This window comes from Rhamphochromis longiceps, linkage group LG3 (assembly GCF_057381845.1).
Source record: "Rhamphochromis longiceps isolate RC_006_pf linkage group LG3, R_longiceps_female_GT1.1, whole genome shotgun sequence".
In the NCBI taxonomy this organism is placed as follows: domain Eukaryota; kingdom Metazoa; phylum Chordata; class Actinopteri; order Cichliformes; family Cichlidae; genus Rhamphochromis; species Rhamphochromis longiceps.
Window position 1 is genome coordinate 20938829 of NC_140559.1, and position 20265 is coordinate 20959093.

Genomic DNA, 20265 nt, shown 5'->3' on the forward strand with positions numbered 1-20265 from the left:
ATGTTTAGCTGTCCATGTCTCATTTAACAGGAACAGGTTTGTGTGCTTGTTCAGAGATGAGAAGTGTGAGTGTATTATCCTTCAAAAATCTGAGATCTGAAATTGAGTCATGATGTGGTTGTGTTAGCTTAGGTTAGGAGGATGTCTGGAAACAGAGTAGCCTTTATTCAAAGTTAAAAGTAAAGAGCAGTTGTACCTGGGCCTTCTTTGTTCAGATGGTTTCTGGTTGGTAAGTTTTCACTGCTGAATGGACTGCAGCTGGATGTAAAATAAAACACATTTAAATGACTGCAGGTACAACAGCTACAGCATTGTGATATTATCACACAAGAGCAAAAAGTTTGCTATTATTTGTATTATTATCATATTTTTTGTAAAGTTGCATCATGAAAAGTTTAACTGACAACATATAAAGATTAAAACCTTTGTAAAGTTTCCATTTTTTTAACAGCTCTGCTGAGAAACACAGACCACCACAAAGAACTGGGGAGAGTTTCTGAGAATAACAAGGTGGACAACCACAAACACACCTTCTTCTTCCATTGCAGACCGACGCTCTTTACCACAGAGCAAAGAGCAAAAATCTGCTCACATCACGACCACTTTAAGTGCATTGAGGCAACTGTTTTTCTGATTTGGTGCTACATAAATAAATCTGAAATGAACTGAATTATGATTGGCCAAATAACAATGCACTGCAGTGAGAAGCAGCTTAAGACTATATTTAACTAGAATCAATATCAATATGAATGGATCTGTTTTACATATTAGTGTGTCAAAGACACTAGCAAAATATTAATGTTGTTAAGGTGACACTCAGAATGCAAATATATATACTGATGTAGATATGATTTAAAATGCTATTGTCATTCCTTTCTGTGTTTAAAATGAGCAGCTCTGTGTTGAAACAGCTGCAGCTGAAGTGTTTTCTTTCTATCAGAAACAGGATGCTGGACGACTGCAGAGCTGTTAGCTTCAGTTAACCACAGACCACAAACACACAGTCCAGCTCACAGTGAGCAACACTCAGTAAGTACAGTGTGAAACACACATGGTAACATTCGTCTAAGTTAGCCAATGTTTAATCAAAGGACACAGATGTATATATAGGTGTGAACTTAATTGTTATGATTTCAGGCTTTTGATCAAAAATAGTTTTACTGTTACAATAATCTGCATTTCTACAATTCTGATCATCCCTCACTGCTTCATAATGTCCTCAAAATTCATCATATCACCAAAGTCATAAACAGTCTTCATGGACTAAATCTAATATACCTCCAGTCAAACACTCAGCAGCAGTCTTATATTGGGTCTGAGCAGAAATGTGAAGTTATTTTATAACCTCTGCCTAAATGAAAGTGAAACAACAAGGGCAGATGCAGAGTCACCAGACACCATCTGATAAAACTAGATTCAATGGTTTGATGACTTTGTCATTGAAAATAAATAAGTAAACCACACAAGTTATACTTCTACTCTTTATGTGTGAGCTGGTCTTCTAGTAAGGATTTTCTAATAAGTCTTAGATTAGAACAATAAACAAACTAAGCAGAAACTTGCAGAGGTGAAAAGAACAAGTGCAAAAAGCTGCTGTTCCTCTAATATTCACTTTCCTAAAGAAATTTATTCCCCACACAGTAATCCAGGAAGTTACCATAAGTATATTGAACTCCATCATTACTATGAAAAAAAGAAGCTGAAACTTTCTGATGTTCATATACTTTGTGTTTAAGCTGCTGATTGGCTCTTTGAGAGCGTTGCAACCATCATGTTTGTTACTACAACTTTCAAGCAAAGTATGCCTTACCTATTTATGAATGTTCTCACATTATAAAACACACCACACATCTACTCCCAAAACACACACAGACACAAAACACTAAAAACCGAGTGAAGGAAACACAGCGATACCTCTACTTTGTATTTTGACTGCACGGTACATGACACGTGTGATGATGTCATCTTCTCCAGCTTGTTGATCTGCTGAAATTTTCCAAAATGAAAAATATTTCAAATTAAATATCTAAACAGAGATTACATTTAATCAAGTCATTACTGTGGTCATCATGAATGTGAACTTTATTCTACTAAACAAACTCAGACATGAAAGATCAGGAAGTCTGAGTCTCACCTTCAGGTTTCCTGTGAACACATCGTCTCACCAGCAGAACCAGTAACACCAGTAGAACCACAACACACACTGATACAACAAATGAAAACACAGAGAGAACAGGAGGAGAGAGTGATGGAGGAAAAATGATGGAGGTGGAACCAGGAGGACAGGTGGATGTAGGTGGAGGTGTGGATGTAGGTGGAGGTGTGGTGGTGTGTTCCCCTAAAATAAAGCAAACACAGTCATTAAGTTGTCGTCACATTGTGAATGTTGAAAGCTGCAGAAACACAGACAGGTGAGTGTGTCACCTGTGACAGTGATCCAGCTGGATGGAGACTCTCCATGACCGCTGATGTCACACTTGTAGAGGCCTTCATCAGACCTGGAAACATGCTGGATGGTCATGTGACCTGTAGGCTGCTTCCTGATGAGGGAGCCATCTTTATAGAAAGCAGCTGGGAGGTTGGAGGGAGTGGTCTTTGTTTTACAGAGCAGAGTGACGTCATCTCCCTCCATCACAGGGAGGACAGGACTCTGCAGGATCACTGATCCACCTCAACACAGAGACAAACTACAGCATTTCATCCATTTACACACAGCTTCATCAACACTAACTCCACACACTCAGCTTACCAGTGACTGTCAGGTTAACCATGTTACTGATGGGACCCTCTCTGGACTCACACCAGTAAACTCCACTGTCCACTTGATATGTGTTACTGATGTTACACGAAGAACCAGCTGGTTTTCCCCACCCATCTCCACACTGAGTCCTCTGTCGTGTGCTTGTGTTTCTCCTCAGAGTCCATCCAGCAGAGCTGTCGTCCTCCTCACAGCTCAGAGACACAAAGTCTCCTTTAAAGAACTGAGAGCTGCTGGGACTCACAGTCAGACGAGCTGTGAGGGTTAAAAAAAAAAAACTGATGATCTGTTTGCTGTTGCATATTTTGGAATTATTGCTTCATTTCAACAGTTTTTTATTCAAAATCCATTGTGAAACATGAACCCCATCAGGTCATATCAGTGAGCATTTTTCAGGTTTAAACTGTGACAGAAGAAGGTTACTGACCTTGGTTTGTTGTGCAGCTCAGCAGTGAGATCAGAACTAAAGAGAAATGACACTCAGGTTGATTTGAGGTGAACATAAAGAACAACTCCACACAAACAGAAAAGCTATATGTGGAAGGAAATGACTACAATTGGCTACAATAGGTGACACGGGGGAGCCTATTGTCACCTATTGTAGCCAACCTTTACATGGAGGAAGTGGAAAGGAAGGCTCTTGGCTCTTTCAAAGGAAGAGTACCCAGCCACTGGTACAGATATGTGGACGACACCTGGGTCAAAATCAAGACACAAGAAGTGGAATCCTTCACTGCGCACATTAACGCTGTGGATAAAAACATCAAGTTCACCAGGGAAGACACAAAGGACAACTGTTTGCCTTTCCTGGACTGCGCCGTGCACATTGAAGAGAACGGCAAACTCAACATCGAAGTTTACCGGAAGTCCACACACACGGACCAGTACCTCCTTTTTGACTCCCATCACCCTCTGGAACACAAACTTGGAGTAATTAGGACCCTACACCACCGGGCAGAACATGTTCCCTCTAAGCCTGAAGGAAAAAAGAAGGAACACACACGTAAAGGAAGCACTCAAAACGTGCGGCTATCCTAAATGGGCGTTTTTAAAGTCAGCAAAGAGGCACAGAAAAGAAGACCAGACACCAGCGAAGGAGGATAAGAAGGACAGACGCAACAACATTGTCATCCCCTATGTAGCCGGTGTATCAGAAAAACTCAGGAGAGTTTTCTCCAAGCATGACATCCCAGTGTATTTCAGACCCAGCAACACACTCAGACAGAAACTGGTTCACCCGAAAGACAAAACGCCAAAACACAAACTTAACAACGTGGTGTATGCTGTACAGTGCAGCGAGGAATGCTCAGACCTCTACATTGGAGAGACCAAACAGCCACTTCACAAGCGCATGGCACAACACAGAAGAGCCACCTCCACAGGACAAGACTCAGCAGTCCATCTGCATCTTAAGGATAAAGGACACTCTTTCGAGGATGCCAATGTTCACATTTTGAACAGAGAGGACAGATGGTTTGAAAGAGGAGTGAAAGAAGCCATCTATGTCCACTGTGAGCGACCATCTTTGAACAGAGGCGGGGGTTTACGACACCAACTCTCTGCCATCTATAATCCAGTTTTGAGATCCCTTCCCAGACGCCTTAACGCCCACTCACATCCTGGGCCATCTGACCTCAGGAATTCGCATGACAAGGTGGGGCCAGGTTTCACACTGAACACACCCGAAACTCTGGCTGATTGGGTCCCACACCCAATTTCACAACTTGGCTCGGGTGATTAGAGGATCATCAGGGGGTCCTTTTGTCCCTCTGTGGGGGTCACTCCCACTAGGTTTATATCTGGGACTCTCCACCATTTGACCTTAGAACTGAAGAAGCTTCTCGGATGAGAGGTGAAACGTCTTCAAGCAACTTAAATAAGTCCAGACGCTTTTCTTTGCAAGCTCCTTTGACTACGATGACCTGGATGACTGAGAACCTTCACAGACAGCTTTAGTGAAGGTTACAAATGATCTTCTTGTGGCCTCTGACAGTGGACTCATCTCTGTGCTTGTCCTGCTAGACCTCAGTGCAGCATTCGATACTGTTGACCATAATATCCTATTAGAGCGATTAGAACATGCTGTAGGTATTACAGGTACTGTGCTGCAGTGGTTTGTATCATATCTATCTAATAGACTCCAGTTTGTGCATGTAAATGGAGAGTCCTCTTCACACACTGAGGTTAGTTATGGAGTTCCACAGGGTTCGGTGCTAGAACCTATTCTGTTTACATTATACATGCTTCCCTTAGGCAGCATCATTAGAAGACATAGCATACGTTTTCACTGCTATGCAGATGACACCCAGCTCTATCTGTCCATGAAGCCAGATAACACACACCAATTAGTTAAACTGCAGGAATGTCTTAGGCTACGTTCACACTGCAGGTCCTAATGCTCAATTCCGATATTTTGATCAAATCCGATTTTTTTTGTCTGCTTGTTCACACTACAAATAAAATGCGACAGCAAAGGCGCTCTAGTGTGAATGCTCAAAGCGGCCTGCATGCGCAAGAGAAGACTTCACACACAACGCTCTCTGTTTAGACCCAGAGCAAACAGTATTGTTTGACAGATGACCCTTAATATAAAGACTTCGGACTTTACGTTTCCCAATTTTTGCTTTAAGTTATTTTGTTATTTACATAATAATGTAGATAACCTAATAATGATCCTTATTGCTGTTTTAGAGAGGAGCGGTGCTTCAAAGGATAGCTGCAGATTTCTGTCAGAATCTGCAGATTATACAGTACAAATAAAATGTTCACGTTTCTCCAACGTTGTCTTCCCAACAGTTTCACTGACTTCTACACGGGATGGCCAGGAAGTGTTCGCGATGTCTTATCGGGCGCTTCTCTGGCGCTGATAATTGGCGTCTGTCTTGTGTCGATGACGTAAAATACGGATTTAATGCGACATGACCGTTCAAACAGCAGTCGCTTTCTAAAACATCGGATATGTATCGGATTCAGTACCACATACGAAAGTGACCCAGATCGGATTTGAAAATATCGGATTTGCGCCGTTCACACTGTCATAGCATGATCAGATATGGGTCGCATAGGGTCAGAAAAATCGGATTTGATGCTCTTTCGCCTGCAGTGTGAACGTAGCCTTAAAGACATTGTTAGGTTTTGTATTGTTGATTGTCATTTATGCTTAGAAATATTTAACCATATATGCTTAGAGGTGTATAATCAATTGTGTAGTGATAGGCTGCAAACTTTGTGTGTATTAGAGAGCACTCTGGGAGCACGAGAGAGGTCGTACCTTGTTTTATTGTTTTATGGTAGGATTAACGTGGCTGTGTTTGTTTTAGGCTAAGTGCCTTTTGTTTAGATGAACCGCTGGACTTCCAGACCAGCAGGTTTAGGGAAGTCATTTATGGGGTCACACTCTGACCACACACACACACACACACACACAAACAGGCAAGGTACTCTTTGTTTGTATGTAGACGTCATATGTTAATGAACCTGTGCATATTCATGTAGCCTCAATAAAAGAGCAGTGTTACAGGGGAGCGGTCGAGAGCAACTGGGGTCAAGCGAAGGAACGGCGTCTGTCCGGTTCTCTCCCGTGCACGAGAAACATGAAGAACTTTGCCTACTCGTGTCTTGCTTTGCTGTGTAATTATATTGTCTTCAACGTTCCAGCGAATAGGTTCAAGCTACAAACCTATCAGACATAAAGAACTGGATGGCCGCTAACTTTCTGCTTCTTAATTCAGATAAAACTGAGGTTATTGTACTCGGCCCTGAAAAGCTTAGAAATATGGTATCTAACCAGATTCTTACTCTGGATGGCATTACCTTGGCCTCCAGTAACGCTGTGAGGAACCTTGGAGTCATTTTTGACCAGGACATGTCCTTCAACGCACATATTAAATAAATATGTAAGACTGCTGTCCAAAAAACTCACTGAAAAGCCTTCAGCTAATCCAAAATGCTGCAGCAAGAGTATTGACAGGGACTAGAAAGAGAGAGCATATTTATCCTGTTTTGGCTTCCCTTCATTGGCTTCCTGTTAAGTCCAGAATTGAATTCAAAATCCTGCTCCTCACATACAAGGTCTTAAATAATCAGGCCCCATCTTATCTTAATGACCTTGTAATACCATATCACCCTATTAGAGCACTTCGCTCTCGCTCTGCAGGCCTACTTGTTGTTCCTAGAGTATTTAAAAGTAGAATGGGAGGGAGAGCCTTCAGTTTTCAGGCCCCTCTTCTGTGGAACCAGCTTCCAGTTTGGATTCGGGAGACAGACACTATCTCTACTTTTAAGATTAGGCTTAAAACTTTCCTTTTTGCTAAAGCATATAGTTAGGGCTGGACCAGGTGACCCTGAATCCTCCCTTAGTTATGCTGCAATAGACGTAGGCTGCCGGGGGATTCCCATGATGCATTGAGTTTTTCCTTTCCAGTCACCTTTCTCACTCACTATGTATTAATAGACCTCTCTGCATTGAATCATATCTGTTATTAATCTCTGTCTCTCTTCCACAACATGTCTTTATCCTGTTTTCCGGGCGCGCTGTAGCTCTGTAGTTTTATTAGATCGAACTTCTACTTTTAATACGGTTGACCATAACATTCTCCTTACAAGGGTAGAAAATGTTGTTGTGCTTAACCCTTGTGTGGTGTTCGTACTTTTGTTACTCAGCCAGTGTTCATGGGTCTGGTGGACCCGCTAGAGTTTTGGCTTTCCAAATTAACACTATCAAACAATTTTATGTTAAATTACTCAACAGATGTTTACTTCATCCCAATTACAAGCCATATGAACAGCAAACATGGTTAATTTTTTCCCTTTACCTTTGTTAGATCACATTTATGAATTAATGTGCTTCTCATTTTTTTTTTATAAAATGTTATAAAAAATAAATCAGTTTTAATCAAGTAGAGTGAAAGACACAACACATTTACACGTGAAGCAATATGTTTCACAACTAAATGGGATCAGCTGCTCATCAATGGTGACATTAGGCCCAGGGTTGTAAAACAGGGGAAGGTGGTGCACACACTTATCCCACACTGTCCTGATGGCAGCTAGCTTGTCTCTCTGCCGTCGAGCTGGTCTGTCATCTCGGTTATCAAAATGGATAATCCTGGAAATTTTGTGGAAGTTTTCCAGAGATATTGATGCACGGAAAGGTTCTTGCCGGTTTCTGCATCCCACAGAGATTCTGTGGATTCCCCTTTGGACCTGAAAACTCCTGCAAGGATAAGAACCCCAAAGTAGGCCTTTGGGGTTCTTAGATCAATTCGGTCCATCTCCTTCCACCTCTTTCCAAAAACACACCTTCCTTCTAGATTACTGCAATCCAGAATAATTTTCTGGATGGAATCTGGGATGAAAAGCTCAAATGACTTGATGTCCTGCACATGAGTAACTGTCAGCCGTGTTGGCCCTGGCTTATCACAGTAGCAGCTCTGCAGGGTGGCTCATTTCTTGGGCAAGGAGACCATTCAATTTCACCATTTATTGACATCCATATTTCTTCACTTGCTGTCTGGTGGGCTTGTTCTGGTCCTGGAGCTGGCTGCAGATCGTCTTTGTTTTGTTACTAAATGGTGCTCAACCTCATCCTCTTCTTCAAAGTCACTGTCAGACTCTGAATTTTCAGAAATCTGAAATATTCTGAAACCTCTTTGTCAACATCATCATCCGAAGCCCCTCTCTCTTCCAAAATCAATTGGATGGCCCTCGCAGTAGATAATCTTTTGACATCTTTTCCAGTGTGGTTCTGATCAAGTCTTATTTATAGTATTATGCCCCTAATTTGCAGGTGGGACAGGGTATGAGAAAATAAAATTTGGATCCCTCAAAAAAGAGGGTAAAATGTGTATGTGAATGTAAGTAATGTAAGTTAGCAAGGACAGGGATCGTCCCTGTCCTAGCTAACTTACACTGGCTTCCCATCAAATATCATATTGATTTTAAAATCCTTTTGCTCACTTTTAAACATTTAAATAACTTAAAACTTCAAATAACCCTAGCTACTTCATCTCCTTGACCTGTATAACCCAAAGTTCCTCCAGCCAACTGCTCTTGATGCAACCAAGGTCTGGTTTAAAAGCCTTTGCTATTGCCGCTCCTATACTCTGGAATAATCTCCTAGTTGATATCCGTACATCGGAATCTATTCAATCATTCAATTTGTTTCCCGTTCTGCCCGCATTGCTGTACTATTGTGAAGCATTTTGATGTATGCTAGTCTTTTAAAATGTGCTATAGAAATGAACTTTAATTGATTGACATGTACTTTATCTTTAAACCTACTGTATGGCTCTCATGGAATTACATTTTTAAAATATGGCGTTCATGGCTCTCTCAGCCAAAAAAGGTACCCGACCCCTGTCTTAGAGTGATCATAATGATTACAGTCATGTGCACTGAATACACTGTGATTACATCGAAAATATCCACTACTTATAATGACACAGCAAGGTCGTGTGTCCACTGTGCAGCTGTGTTGATATAATGAGTGAATGATTTGATCTTTTCACTGCCTGCTGTGTTTCCTCGACTCCTGAGCAAAGATAAAGAGTCAGTTCAGACCTGCAGTTGGTCCTCGTGGTGTTTTGAACTTGAATTCAGCCTGATTTGTTTTCCATGTCTTCTCCTCCATCATCAGTTATCAGGAGAGCAGACAGTCAAAGTACAAGAATTCAAACAAACACAGAGATTCTACTTACAGAGCAGACACAGCACAGATGTTTCCTTCATCGTCCTTCTCACTCATTTGAGCTTTTTTTCATTTCTGTCACTGACACCAAGTAAAGCCCGCCCTCTTCCCCTGAGCACCAGCTTTCTATAGATTCAAATACAGAGGTGGGATACTACTTTTCATCGTGTAAATATTATTATTTTATTTATGTTATTAACAGATTAATTTTAAGATGTAACTTGTCTGTGAAGGTTCAGGGGTCCTTTTGTCCCTCTGTGGGGGGACCCTCCCACTAGGTTTAAATCTGGGACTCCAGATTCTCCATTCTCGTATTCTCAAAATGAAGAGAATGAGCAGTCTTTTTAGCCCAACGAATCAGCAGCCTTGGAATAAACGATTTTAGATTTGATGTTCTTAATAGGTTTTGAAGAGTGTTTACGTTTTTGGTATTAACCATCTCAGGAGGAACATGAAAAAAGAAATCATTTTCACTCCCTACCAGGAGTTGCTCGGTGAAGGAAGAGTGTCGGTGGCATGAGTGCTGCATTCTCTGGGAGAGGGAATTGAGCTGTGCCTCCAGTGTGCAGAACAACAGCACCGAAGCTGAGGTGTGAATGCCTGCAGACACCTTGATACCGAAAAAGCTTTATTTATTTATCCAAAATAATAATTATTATTTGTTAACTGATGAGTTTCAGGGGTTTTTTGACCACAGAATGCAGGTTATGTTACAGCAAATTTATTACTCTTACTTTCCATTGTTTTTTTTCGAAGTGCATTATTTGAATTATTTAAAATGACAGAAAAACTTTCCCTTTCTGAGAGATGTCCAGTTTGATATCCTGAACTTTTCTAAGCAGCTTACCACCTCTGCTGAAACACATCTGATTAGAAAGGACCAGTGGGTGTTTCTGAGAAAATGGAAGTCAGACGACCACAAAGGTGCCATCTTCTTTTAATACAGACTGAGACGCTTCACCACAGAGCACAAAGCAAACTTTTTCTCACAACATGAACACTTCTGTTAGCCAAACCAGGACACACTGTGGTGAGAGGTCTCATCACAGTAAAACTACAGTTAACTAGTGTCAACAACAGGAAGTTGTTTTTGTGGTTTCAGAAGTGAAAGTAATGTATTGTATCATAGTAGATTAAGCCTGGTCAGTTTTTCTCCTTAGACACCTTGTACTGACAATGAAGTCTTCATGTGAACAACTTGTTTACATTTTAAATCCTAATCAACTCTGTTGAGGGATTTAATGCTCAGTTATGGCACTGCCAAATGTCACAACACAAGGTCCAAAGTGTTCCAGAGGCTGAAACTACACCATTGTGGTGGACCACTGGAGGGCTCCACTCACACCCAGTTTCTCAGGAAGTATTGTTGCTGTGTTTTGGAGGGAAAGTGTTCAGTTCTGTGGTGATGAGCAATAAACGAGCAGTGTTTATCGAGAGCTCTCGTGTCGTCTGTGTTTACCTCCACATTGGTGACCCCTGACTCGAACATGCTGCAGTCCAATGGTGGCGCCGACTCCGCTCTGGATGCATCAGCACGCGCCAGCCCTCTGTCTCCAGCTACAGCTATGTTTGCTGTGGCGCTTGAGCTGCCGGACTTTTGGCTTCACGATCCCCCGTCGTGGTTCGTACACGTGGAGGCCCAGTTCGCCCTTCGTGGCATCTCGGCTGACGACACGAAATATCACCATGTGGTGGCTTCTCTCGACCCTCTAGCCACCCGTCGTGCGTTGACTCTCCTCCAGTACCCACCCACCTGAGAGAAGTACGCCGCCCTTAAGGAGCTGCTTCTTCGGCGCTATGCCCTCACCGACGCAGAGCGAGCCGAGAAGCTCCTCTCCCTCTCAGGCCTGGGTGGTGGTACGGCTCTCGAACTGATGGAGCACATGCTATCCTTTCTCGGACCGGACGACGGGGGATTCCTCTTCACCCACATTTTCCTCAGACAGCTGCCGGCAGCCGTGAGAGCCGGCCTCGCCAACTCTCCGCTTCTGGGCACGAAGGATTATCGCTCCCTGGCTGAGGACGCGGATCGTATTCTCCTGGCTACCCGCACTTCCCACGATCACGACCTAGTTCCAGCCTCGCCGGCGGTGCCTTCCACTTCCCTGCTGACCTGCCACGATGTACCCGATCCTTCGCTGATGGCAAAGATCGCGGCACAGCGACACCACGGACGGGACCTCTGTTTCTACCATCAGCGTTTTGGCGCCGGAGCGCGCCGCTGCCTGCCGCCATGCGCTTTTCTGACCCTGGGACATGGACCCCGCCAGCGCGCTGTAGCGGCCGCGACCGCTGGCGACAAAGAAAAACTGCTCTTCATAGAAGACTCGCGCTCTGGGAGACGTTTCCTGGTTGACTCCGGCTCCCAGAAGAGCCTCCTTCCCCCGTCCGGAGCCGACAGTTTAGCAGCGGGCTGCGGACCGCAGCTTATTGCGGCTAATGGCTCTCCCATCACAACGTTTGGGGAAAGGTTCGTGACTGTTTGTTTTCATGGTCGGGATTTCCAATGGACCTTTGTTGTTGCCGCTAGCTCTGTACCTATTTTGGGCGCTGATTTTCTTTGTGCCCACGGACTGCTGGTCGATGTCGCTAACAGACGCTTAATCGACGCACTGTCTTTTTCTTCAATGCCCTGTTTCACTCGCGCCATGGAGCTAATTTAGTGACTTCAGGGAATGTTTTTCAGCGTTTGCTCTTGGAGTTCCCTTCACTGACTGTTCCTAATTTCTCGAATACGGCAACGAAGCACGGGGTTGAACATTATATTCCGACAGTCGGTCCCCCAGTGTTCGCACGTGCGCGCTGCCTCAACCCCGCGAAACTCTCCGTCGCTCGGGAAGAGTTTGCCGCAATGGAGCACCTCGGCATAGTGCGGCGCTCGAATAGTGCCTGGGCTTCTCCGCTACACATGGTGCCCAAGTCAGACGGTCGGTGGCGCCCGTGTGGGGATTTTCGCCGTTTGAATAATGTCACAGAGAATGACCGTTACCCCATTCCCCACATCCAGGATTTTTCCGCCCACCTCGCCGGCACCTCGATTTTTTCTAAAATTGACTTGGTGCGGGGGTATCACCAGGTTCCCGTGCGCGCCGAAGACGTCCCCAAAACTGCTGTTATTACCCCTTTCGGCCTGTTTGAATTTTTGCGCATGCCGTTCGGCCTGAAAGGCGCCGCCCAGACTTTTCAGCGGCTGATGGACTCTGTTTTGCGCGGGCTGCCTTTCGTCTTCGTGTACCTTGACGATATATTAGTGGCCAGCTGTTCTGAGAGTCAGCACGAGTCCCATCTGCATCAGGTTTTCCAGCGCTTGGCGGCACACGGCCTGATCATCAACCCCTCCAAGTGCCAGTTCGGCTTGCCGGTTCTGGATTTCTTGGGCCACCGCATTTCCGCCGACGGTGTGGTTCCGTTGCCAGACAAGGTCCGGGCCGTTTTGGCTTTTCCGCATCCTGCGTCCGTTAAAGCGCTGCAGGAGTTCTTGGGGATGGTCAATTTCTACAACCGCTTTCTCCCCAGAGCTGCGCACCTGCTGCACCTCTATGCTGCCTTGAAGGGTAAAACAGCTAAGGACCCGATTGATTGGCTCCCTGAACGCATCCAGGCATTTTCTGGGGCCAAGACCGCGCTGGCAAACGCCGCCCTGCTGGCCCATCCGTTTCCGTCAGCGGAGATTGCGTTGACCTCCGACGCGTCGGACGTGGCAGTGGGCGCAGTGTTAGAACAGCGGGTCTCCGGTGTCTGGCAACCGCTCACTTTTTTTAGTCGCACGCTTAGAGACAGTGAGCGCAAATATAGCATTTTTGACAGGGAGTTGCTGGGCCTACACCTCGCCACGTGGCATTTTCGTTTTTTTCTCGAGGGTCGGAAGTTCACCGCGTACGTCGATCATAAACCTTTGACATTCGCGATGTCCAAGGTCTCTGATCCCTGGAGCAGGCGCCAGCATCGCCAGTTGGCAGCCATTTCCGAGTTCACGACTGACATTCAGCACGTGGCTGGTAAGTCCAACTGCGTGGCTGACTGTCTATCCCGCGTGCTGGTTTCTCCTGTTTATGTTGGCATAGACTTTGAGGCTATGGCCGTGGACCAACAGGCCGACCCGGACATCCTTGCCCTTCGGTCTGCGCAAACGGGCCTTGTACTGGAGGACAGACCCGTGTGGACCGGCGGGCCTAGCCTGCTTTGCGATGTTTCCACCAGCCGTCCACGCCCTGTAGTTCCCCTTTCGTGGTGTCGTCGCGTTTTCGACTCCGTACACGCCCTCTCTCATCCAGGCGTCCGGGCCTCGGTCAAGCTGGTCAGCTCTAGGTTTGTTTGGCCGGGCCTTCGTAAATCGGTGAAAGACTGGGCAGCCGCATGCATCCCATGCCAACGCGCTAAGATCCATAGGCACACACAGGCGCCCCTCGAATCCTTCCGCGTTCCAGGGAGGCGTTTTGATCATGTGCATGTGGATCTGGTTGGTCCTCTGCCGCAGTCACAAGGTTTCACGCACCTTTTGACTGTAGTGGACCGCACAACCCGCTGGTCTGAGGCAGTGCCCCTGGCGTCCACTACAGCAGCAGCAGTGGCATTTTTGTCAACGTGGGTTTCGCGTTTCGGTCCCCCCACCGACATTACCTCAGACAGGGGCCCCCAGTTCGTTTCCGAGCTTTGGTCTGCCATGGCTGACGGCCTGGGGGTCAAAGTCCACCGAACCACTGCGTACCACCCGCAGGCCAACGGGATGTGCGAACGTTTCCACCAGTCGCTTAAGGCCGCGTTCCGTGCTTCTCTCACAGATGGCAACTGGGTTGACTGCCTTCCATGGGTTTTACTGGGGTTGCGCTGCGCGGTTAAAGAAGACCTTGGGGTTTCCCCGGCTGAACTTGTCCTTGGTCAGCCCCTCCGGGTCCCCGGGGAATTCTTGCCTGAGAGCCCACCCCCGTGCTTTGCTCCCTCTGTGCTGTCTCCCCGTCCCCCTCGTTTTCTCTTCCTGGCCCAGTGCACCATTGTGTGCCCGACACCTTTGTTCCGAGGTCGTTGGAATCTTCGCAGTTTGTTTTTGTCAGGCATGACGCTCATAGGCCTCTGCTGCGTCCACTGTATGACGGCCCCTTTCGGGTTATTCAACCGGGCCGGAAGCATTTCCTTTTGGATTTTGGGGGTCGGCAGGAGGCTGTTTCTATTGACAGACTTAAACCAGCACATGTGCTTCTGGATGACCAGGTGGTGCCGGCTCAGGCACCCCGCCGTGGCCGCCTGCCTTCCACTGGACTGGACAACCCTGCTTCTTCCTCTGAGAGCGCCCCCCACCTGGCGGGGCCCGAGCTATCTTCAGTTTTTCCTGACCGCCCATGCCAGCCTGGCCCTCAGGCTAGTTTCCCCTCCGCCAGCTCTCCACCTCCCCGGTTCAGCCGTTCTGGACGTTTAATCAAAGCAAGGGTTCTGGACTAGGGGATAACCCTACTGGGTGTTCGGGGGGGGGGGGGGGGGGGGGGGCATGTGTGGTGGACCACTGGAGGGCTCCACTCACACCCAGTTTCTCAGGAAGTATTGTTGCTGTGCTTTGGAGGGAAAGTGTTCAGTTCTGTGGTGATGAGCAATAAACGAGCAGTGTTTATCGAGAGCTCTCGTGTCGCCTGTGTTTACCTCCACACCATTAGTTGTGGCCGAATGTGTTAAAAAACCACATTTGAAATAAAACAAACAATTTGGGATATTTTATTCTTTCTAAAGCACATATGTGTTTCTCAACATCATTCTGGCACAGTAGTCAATATAAAATGAATACATTTAAAAAATAAATAAATAACTAAATAAATAAGTAATGACTTGAGTATTTTAAATAACGGTGTCACGGTACTGGGTCATGAACCCAGTGCCTTTGGTTTATTATTAAACTAATAGTTCCAACTATTGTCTTGTAATTGTAAGGTCTCAGTCGTTGTGTCCTTGGGCAAGACACTTCACCCGTTGCCTACTGGTGGTGGTCAGAGGGCCTGGAGGTGCCAGTGTCCGGCAGCCTCGCCTCTGTCAGTGCGCCCTAGGGTGGCTGTGGCTACAATGTAGTTTGCCATCACCAGTGTGTGGATGGGTGGATGACTGGATGTGTAAAGTGCTTTGAGGTCCATAGGGACCAAGTAAAGCACTATACAAATACAGTAAATGGCCATTTACCATATTTTATCATATGATTACCATATGATTATTTTGCTTATATTACATTCTTAGTCCTTGGATTTCTGTGTCATATAATCTCTGCTTCATGTTCCCATGTTCCACGTTTTAGTGTCTATAGTGTTTGTCTCAGTTTCCTGTTTTACGTTGGTAATTCCAATTCCCATGTTTCCGTTGTCAGTGTTGTTTCCCCCTGTGTCATCATGCCTGAATTGTCCCTGCTGTGTTTCCCTCCTGTCTTGCATTCTCTAATTACGACGGTATGTATTTAAGCCCTGTGTTTTTGCCCTTTGTTGCGTCCTTCATGTTAGCTGTTTGTTCATCCCTCATCCTTTGTCGTCTTTGGTTATGACATGGCACGCCATGTATTCCTAGTTTAGGTCATCCCTCCTATTTTGAGTTTTGGTGTTGTTTATAGTACTCATGTGTTGTGTTTTACATTTTACATTAACACCATCCTCCCTCATGGTTTATATATATATGGCCACTAGAGGGAGATGTTGGACGTGAAATACTAACAGTGATACAAGGAGATCATCAGTGATGCTTCCACAGCTTGTCATAAATAAAAACTTTTTGATACATAGATGACTTCTATGTTCAAAAAGTGGCATGCAGGAGAGGAAAATTAAGTCATTTCCAAGGGCTTCAAACGCACTACGTTAATTATTTAGTCTTCTGTACTTTCTTGTCATTAACTTGGAAGCTTATTAAGATTATGGTTTTCTGACCAATGTTATTTTCTAAAAGCAGGCGTGTTTACTAGAAACTACTAGCATTAAAAATAATATTGGTTCCTTATCGTGGTTTTTTACTAGCAGAATGAGATTCTGATCAACTTCTTTATCTATTTCCTTGGCTATTTATAATTGTTTTACACATCAACAACTTACACTTGATGTCATGGTCCTGGGTCAGGGACCCAGCGCTTTGAGTTTATGATTATTATTTTCTAGTTTATTCTGATTTTGTATTAGTTCTTTGGGTTTGGTTGTCGTATTTATTTTCCCTACCTGTGTCTTCCCTCTGTGCTCTGTACGGGTCCCAGAGTTTTGTGTTGTAAAACAGTCTGTGTGTTTCCTGTTTTACTTTGTAGGTCTGTGTCTCGTTATGCTCATTAGTTCCAGCTGTGTCCCCTCCTGTGTGCCATTTCCTGATTACCTGGTGTGTGTATTTATAGTTTGTGTCTGCCTGTGCTTCTCGTGGCGTTGTCTGTGTTTCTGCCGTGTATTTAATGTCTCGCCTCGCCGCTCCTCGTCCTCCTTTTGTATTAGCTTTTCCAGTTTAGGTTTATGTTCAGTTCTGCCCATACCTTGGTTATTGTGCACTGTATATAAAACCCGCTTGCACCTCCGCCACTGTCTGCTTTTGGATTCTCCTTCCTCACCGCCACATGACTGCCGCCCCAGCTGTGACACTTGATGAGTTCTGAGAGATTTCAGTCTGCAGGAGGTTCGTTGGAAATCTTACCTGATGAATCTTTATGTTTTCCCTAGATCACAAAACCAACAAAATAGCATTAAAAGCAACACGATTACCAAAAACTGATGCACTTGTTAGCAATCCAGCACATCCTCTACTTATTCCATCCTCCTTCCTTCCACCTTCATCTTTGTCGTCGTCTCCTTCTGACCTGCAGGTGAGAAACAGGTGTGAGGTGTCAGCTGTCAGGTAGGTGATGAGTGAAGAACAGAACAGAATCCATTTCCTCTTCAAACTGCTGTCAGACATTATCTACTGCACTCTGATCACATCACTCAGACCAGCTGCTTTCTACAAAGTCTCATCAACATCATCTTTAGAAACAAACATCAACAACCAGGAAGCAGCTTCACCTCTGATCACACACACACTCTACTCACTCACTTGGAGGATAAACAATCAGGTAGATGGTTTTGATGTGAGTCAAACTATCACTCCCACTCTTGTCAATACTGCAGTCGAATGAATCTATGCCTTGGAGGATTAAGGCAGTTCTGAAGGTAAAACCAAAAGTGGTTTTGATGTGAGTCAAACTATCACAGTCGTATGTTCCATTATCATTAATCGTCACATTCTTCAGAATTAAAGACACGTCTCCATCCTTCATCTGTCCTGCAGATCCACCCAGTTCTTAAAAGATGGATGCTGTTTGGCTGGAACACATTGAATGTCCCAGTACAAAAGAACATAATCTGATTCCATCCAGATCAGCTCTGCTCCTCTCCACAGCTATGATGATCTCATTTGGAGCTCAATATGTCAGAGTGATGTTGTGCCCAGACACAGCTGTTTGTATTATTATTATTTATTATTATTATTTCAGCCCATTGCAAACATAGTACAATATTCATATATATTCAGGAAAAAAATAAACAGCAGCACCAGTAAAAATTGACTGGTGCTCAGAAAGCAGAAAACATTCCTCAGTAAGCAGGACACTTAAATCTGTACTCAAGTAAAGGACTGTGTGACATCAAGCCACATCATGATCAGTAATATTCAAGGTTTTCTCTTTCTTTTTTGTTTACCTGTGTCTATGTGACTTTGGTGAGCATTTTTTATAACCAAAAATATATATATTTACATATTTCAATATCACAGGGTTCAGGGTAATGCGTTAGCAGAATTAAAAGCACATAGAGTTTAAACTATGCTGCTTGTAACGTTTTCTTCAATAAATATGTGACCTGATCTTAGTCTCATTCTTTTTCAGTCTTATGCTGCTCAAGCTTTGTAATGGCTGGATTACTGTTTGCTGTGGATGTGGACACGGTCTGCTGGAAACCTGTCAAGTGAGCAGTCATTTCTGTTATACTTCTTTTCTGCCACCTGAGGCAGATGTGAAGTTTTAGTCAGGCTTTCTTTGCGTCAGCTGGCTTGATTCAACCAAAAACTGTCATGGTCTGGGTGAGTCACAGTATTTTCCACAGCCCCTGCTCCCCTTCTCCCAGCAGAGTCTTTATCACCCCTCCCAGGATCACCACGTAAGACTAATTAAGCCCGTTTTATTTAAGATCAGCATTCACAACCAGCCCGTGCCAGATTGTCTGCTAACCTATGTTAGTGCATGACTCCCTGTTTACTCATGTTTTTCACAGTCCATGTATTTACCTCTGCTCTCTTGTGTCTTCAGTGGTTCCTTGGAAAACTCTGTCATCGTCACAGTAATATCACTCATCTGGATGCTGGCCTCTCCTCACGTTTCTGAGACTACCCAAGGGAAAGCCACTTGGCTACGCCTAGAAATTAGTGGTGGACAGATTGATCCAAATATCGATTGTATCGATACCAAGTCTACATCAATATCGGATCAATACTAGCCTGGGCAAAGGACTTGCCGCTCCCGTGTCAGCGCAAAGCAGGCACATTTTGCTCCCCCTCCCCTGTCTAATGCTTAGATGTTGCACTGTCACATGACGCGACTTAGATGCTTTGGGGGGTTTTAAGTTGTTTATACATTATTTATATTTTCATCAGTTGTTCATGTTGTTGAGAATTTTAATTGTAATTTATGTATTATAGTTTCTCAACAGTACTTGCTTTAATTTGTTCACTGGTTTGCGTTCACTGTAGGTTCAGTGAATGAAATTTAATTTGAATTAAATTGCACTGATTAGAATATACTGGAAATTCAATGCAAAGATTCAGCGCACTGTGTTAGAGGCTGGGATTTGATGAATTCATCATATGTACAACCTTTGATCATCATTTATGTCCAGTTGAGAATGAATCTGTGCACTCACATATTAAATGAACTGAAACCAGTAGTGTGATCTCCAGTCTTGGTATAAGGAATGAGAGAACTCACAGCTGTTATTTTAATCAGCCTGTCACAGTTGTTTTAACTCTTAAGTATCACAAAGTAATGTGGTAACATCTGGACTGACGAGTTTACTGTCAGCATTTTAATCACTAGTTTAAAGGCTGTAGGCTGGTACGGGTAAACACCGGCTCACTCCTTGGCGGCCGCTTGTCGGGGCCTGGGGCCTGGGGCTCGCTCGGGCCCCTTTGGAGGTGGGGTGCCCCCGGCCTCTCGGCCTAGGGCTCGGTCACTCAGGCGCAGCTGGGGGCCGGCGGAGCTCACGGGCGCGTCACTGCAACTCCCCCTGACTTCTGCTCCGCGGCTGCTGGGCGAGCCCTCATCTGGGACTCTCCTCAGCTCTTACTGGGACAGTGGCGCGGCTGCCCCTCTGTTGGTCTTCCATGGTCTCTTGTGTTCTGGGGGCCTCTGGATGTCTGGAGTTTTGATCTCCTCCATACCCGCTTCACACCCTGGAGGACGGGGCTGTGGCCCCCCCACACTCCCTAGCAGATCATTACATGGAGAAACCTTTGGAATGCAAGCATGCTGATCCACACAGGTATGCACACATGGGTATTCACAGACACGGACTAAAGCTTTCTTGGCTGCTGCCTCAAAGCACATTGTGCGCTGTCTATCTTGCGTGCTGCACAATATCGTTTATTATTTAGTAAATATTGATATCTATGACTAGCTAGTTTATTGTGATGGTGCTTTGTTTTCTCTATTATTATGTTGCTCTTTGTTGTTTGCTGTCTCCTCTGTTTGTTTTTTTTGTTTGTTTTTTTTTTTTTTTTTCTCCATACAGGTGACCCAGGAGTTCTTTTTTTTTTTCTCTCTCTTCCCCCCCCTTCTCACCGTCTCTTCTCCTCTTTG

General features: G+C 44.9%; 1 protein-coding gene across 1 annotated transcript; it reads right to left on the reverse strand.

The window, feature by feature from the left end:
• Positions 1 to 2114: 2114 nt before the first annotated feature.
• Positions 2115 to 9487, reverse strand: LOC146673366 (Fc receptor-like protein 5). Its single transcript, XM_085401932.1, has 5 exons — positions 9457 to 9487; positions 3186 to 3221; positions 2750 to 3013; positions 2425 to 2670; positions 2115 to 2338 (listed from the first exon to the last, which is right to left on the reverse strand). The coding sequence occupies exons 1-5, from the start codon at positions 9485 to 9487 to the stop codon at positions 2115 to 2117; spliced, it is 801 nt and encodes a 266-aa protein (XP_085258058.1).
• Between the last annotated feature and the right edge of the window lie 10778 nt (positions 9488 to 20265).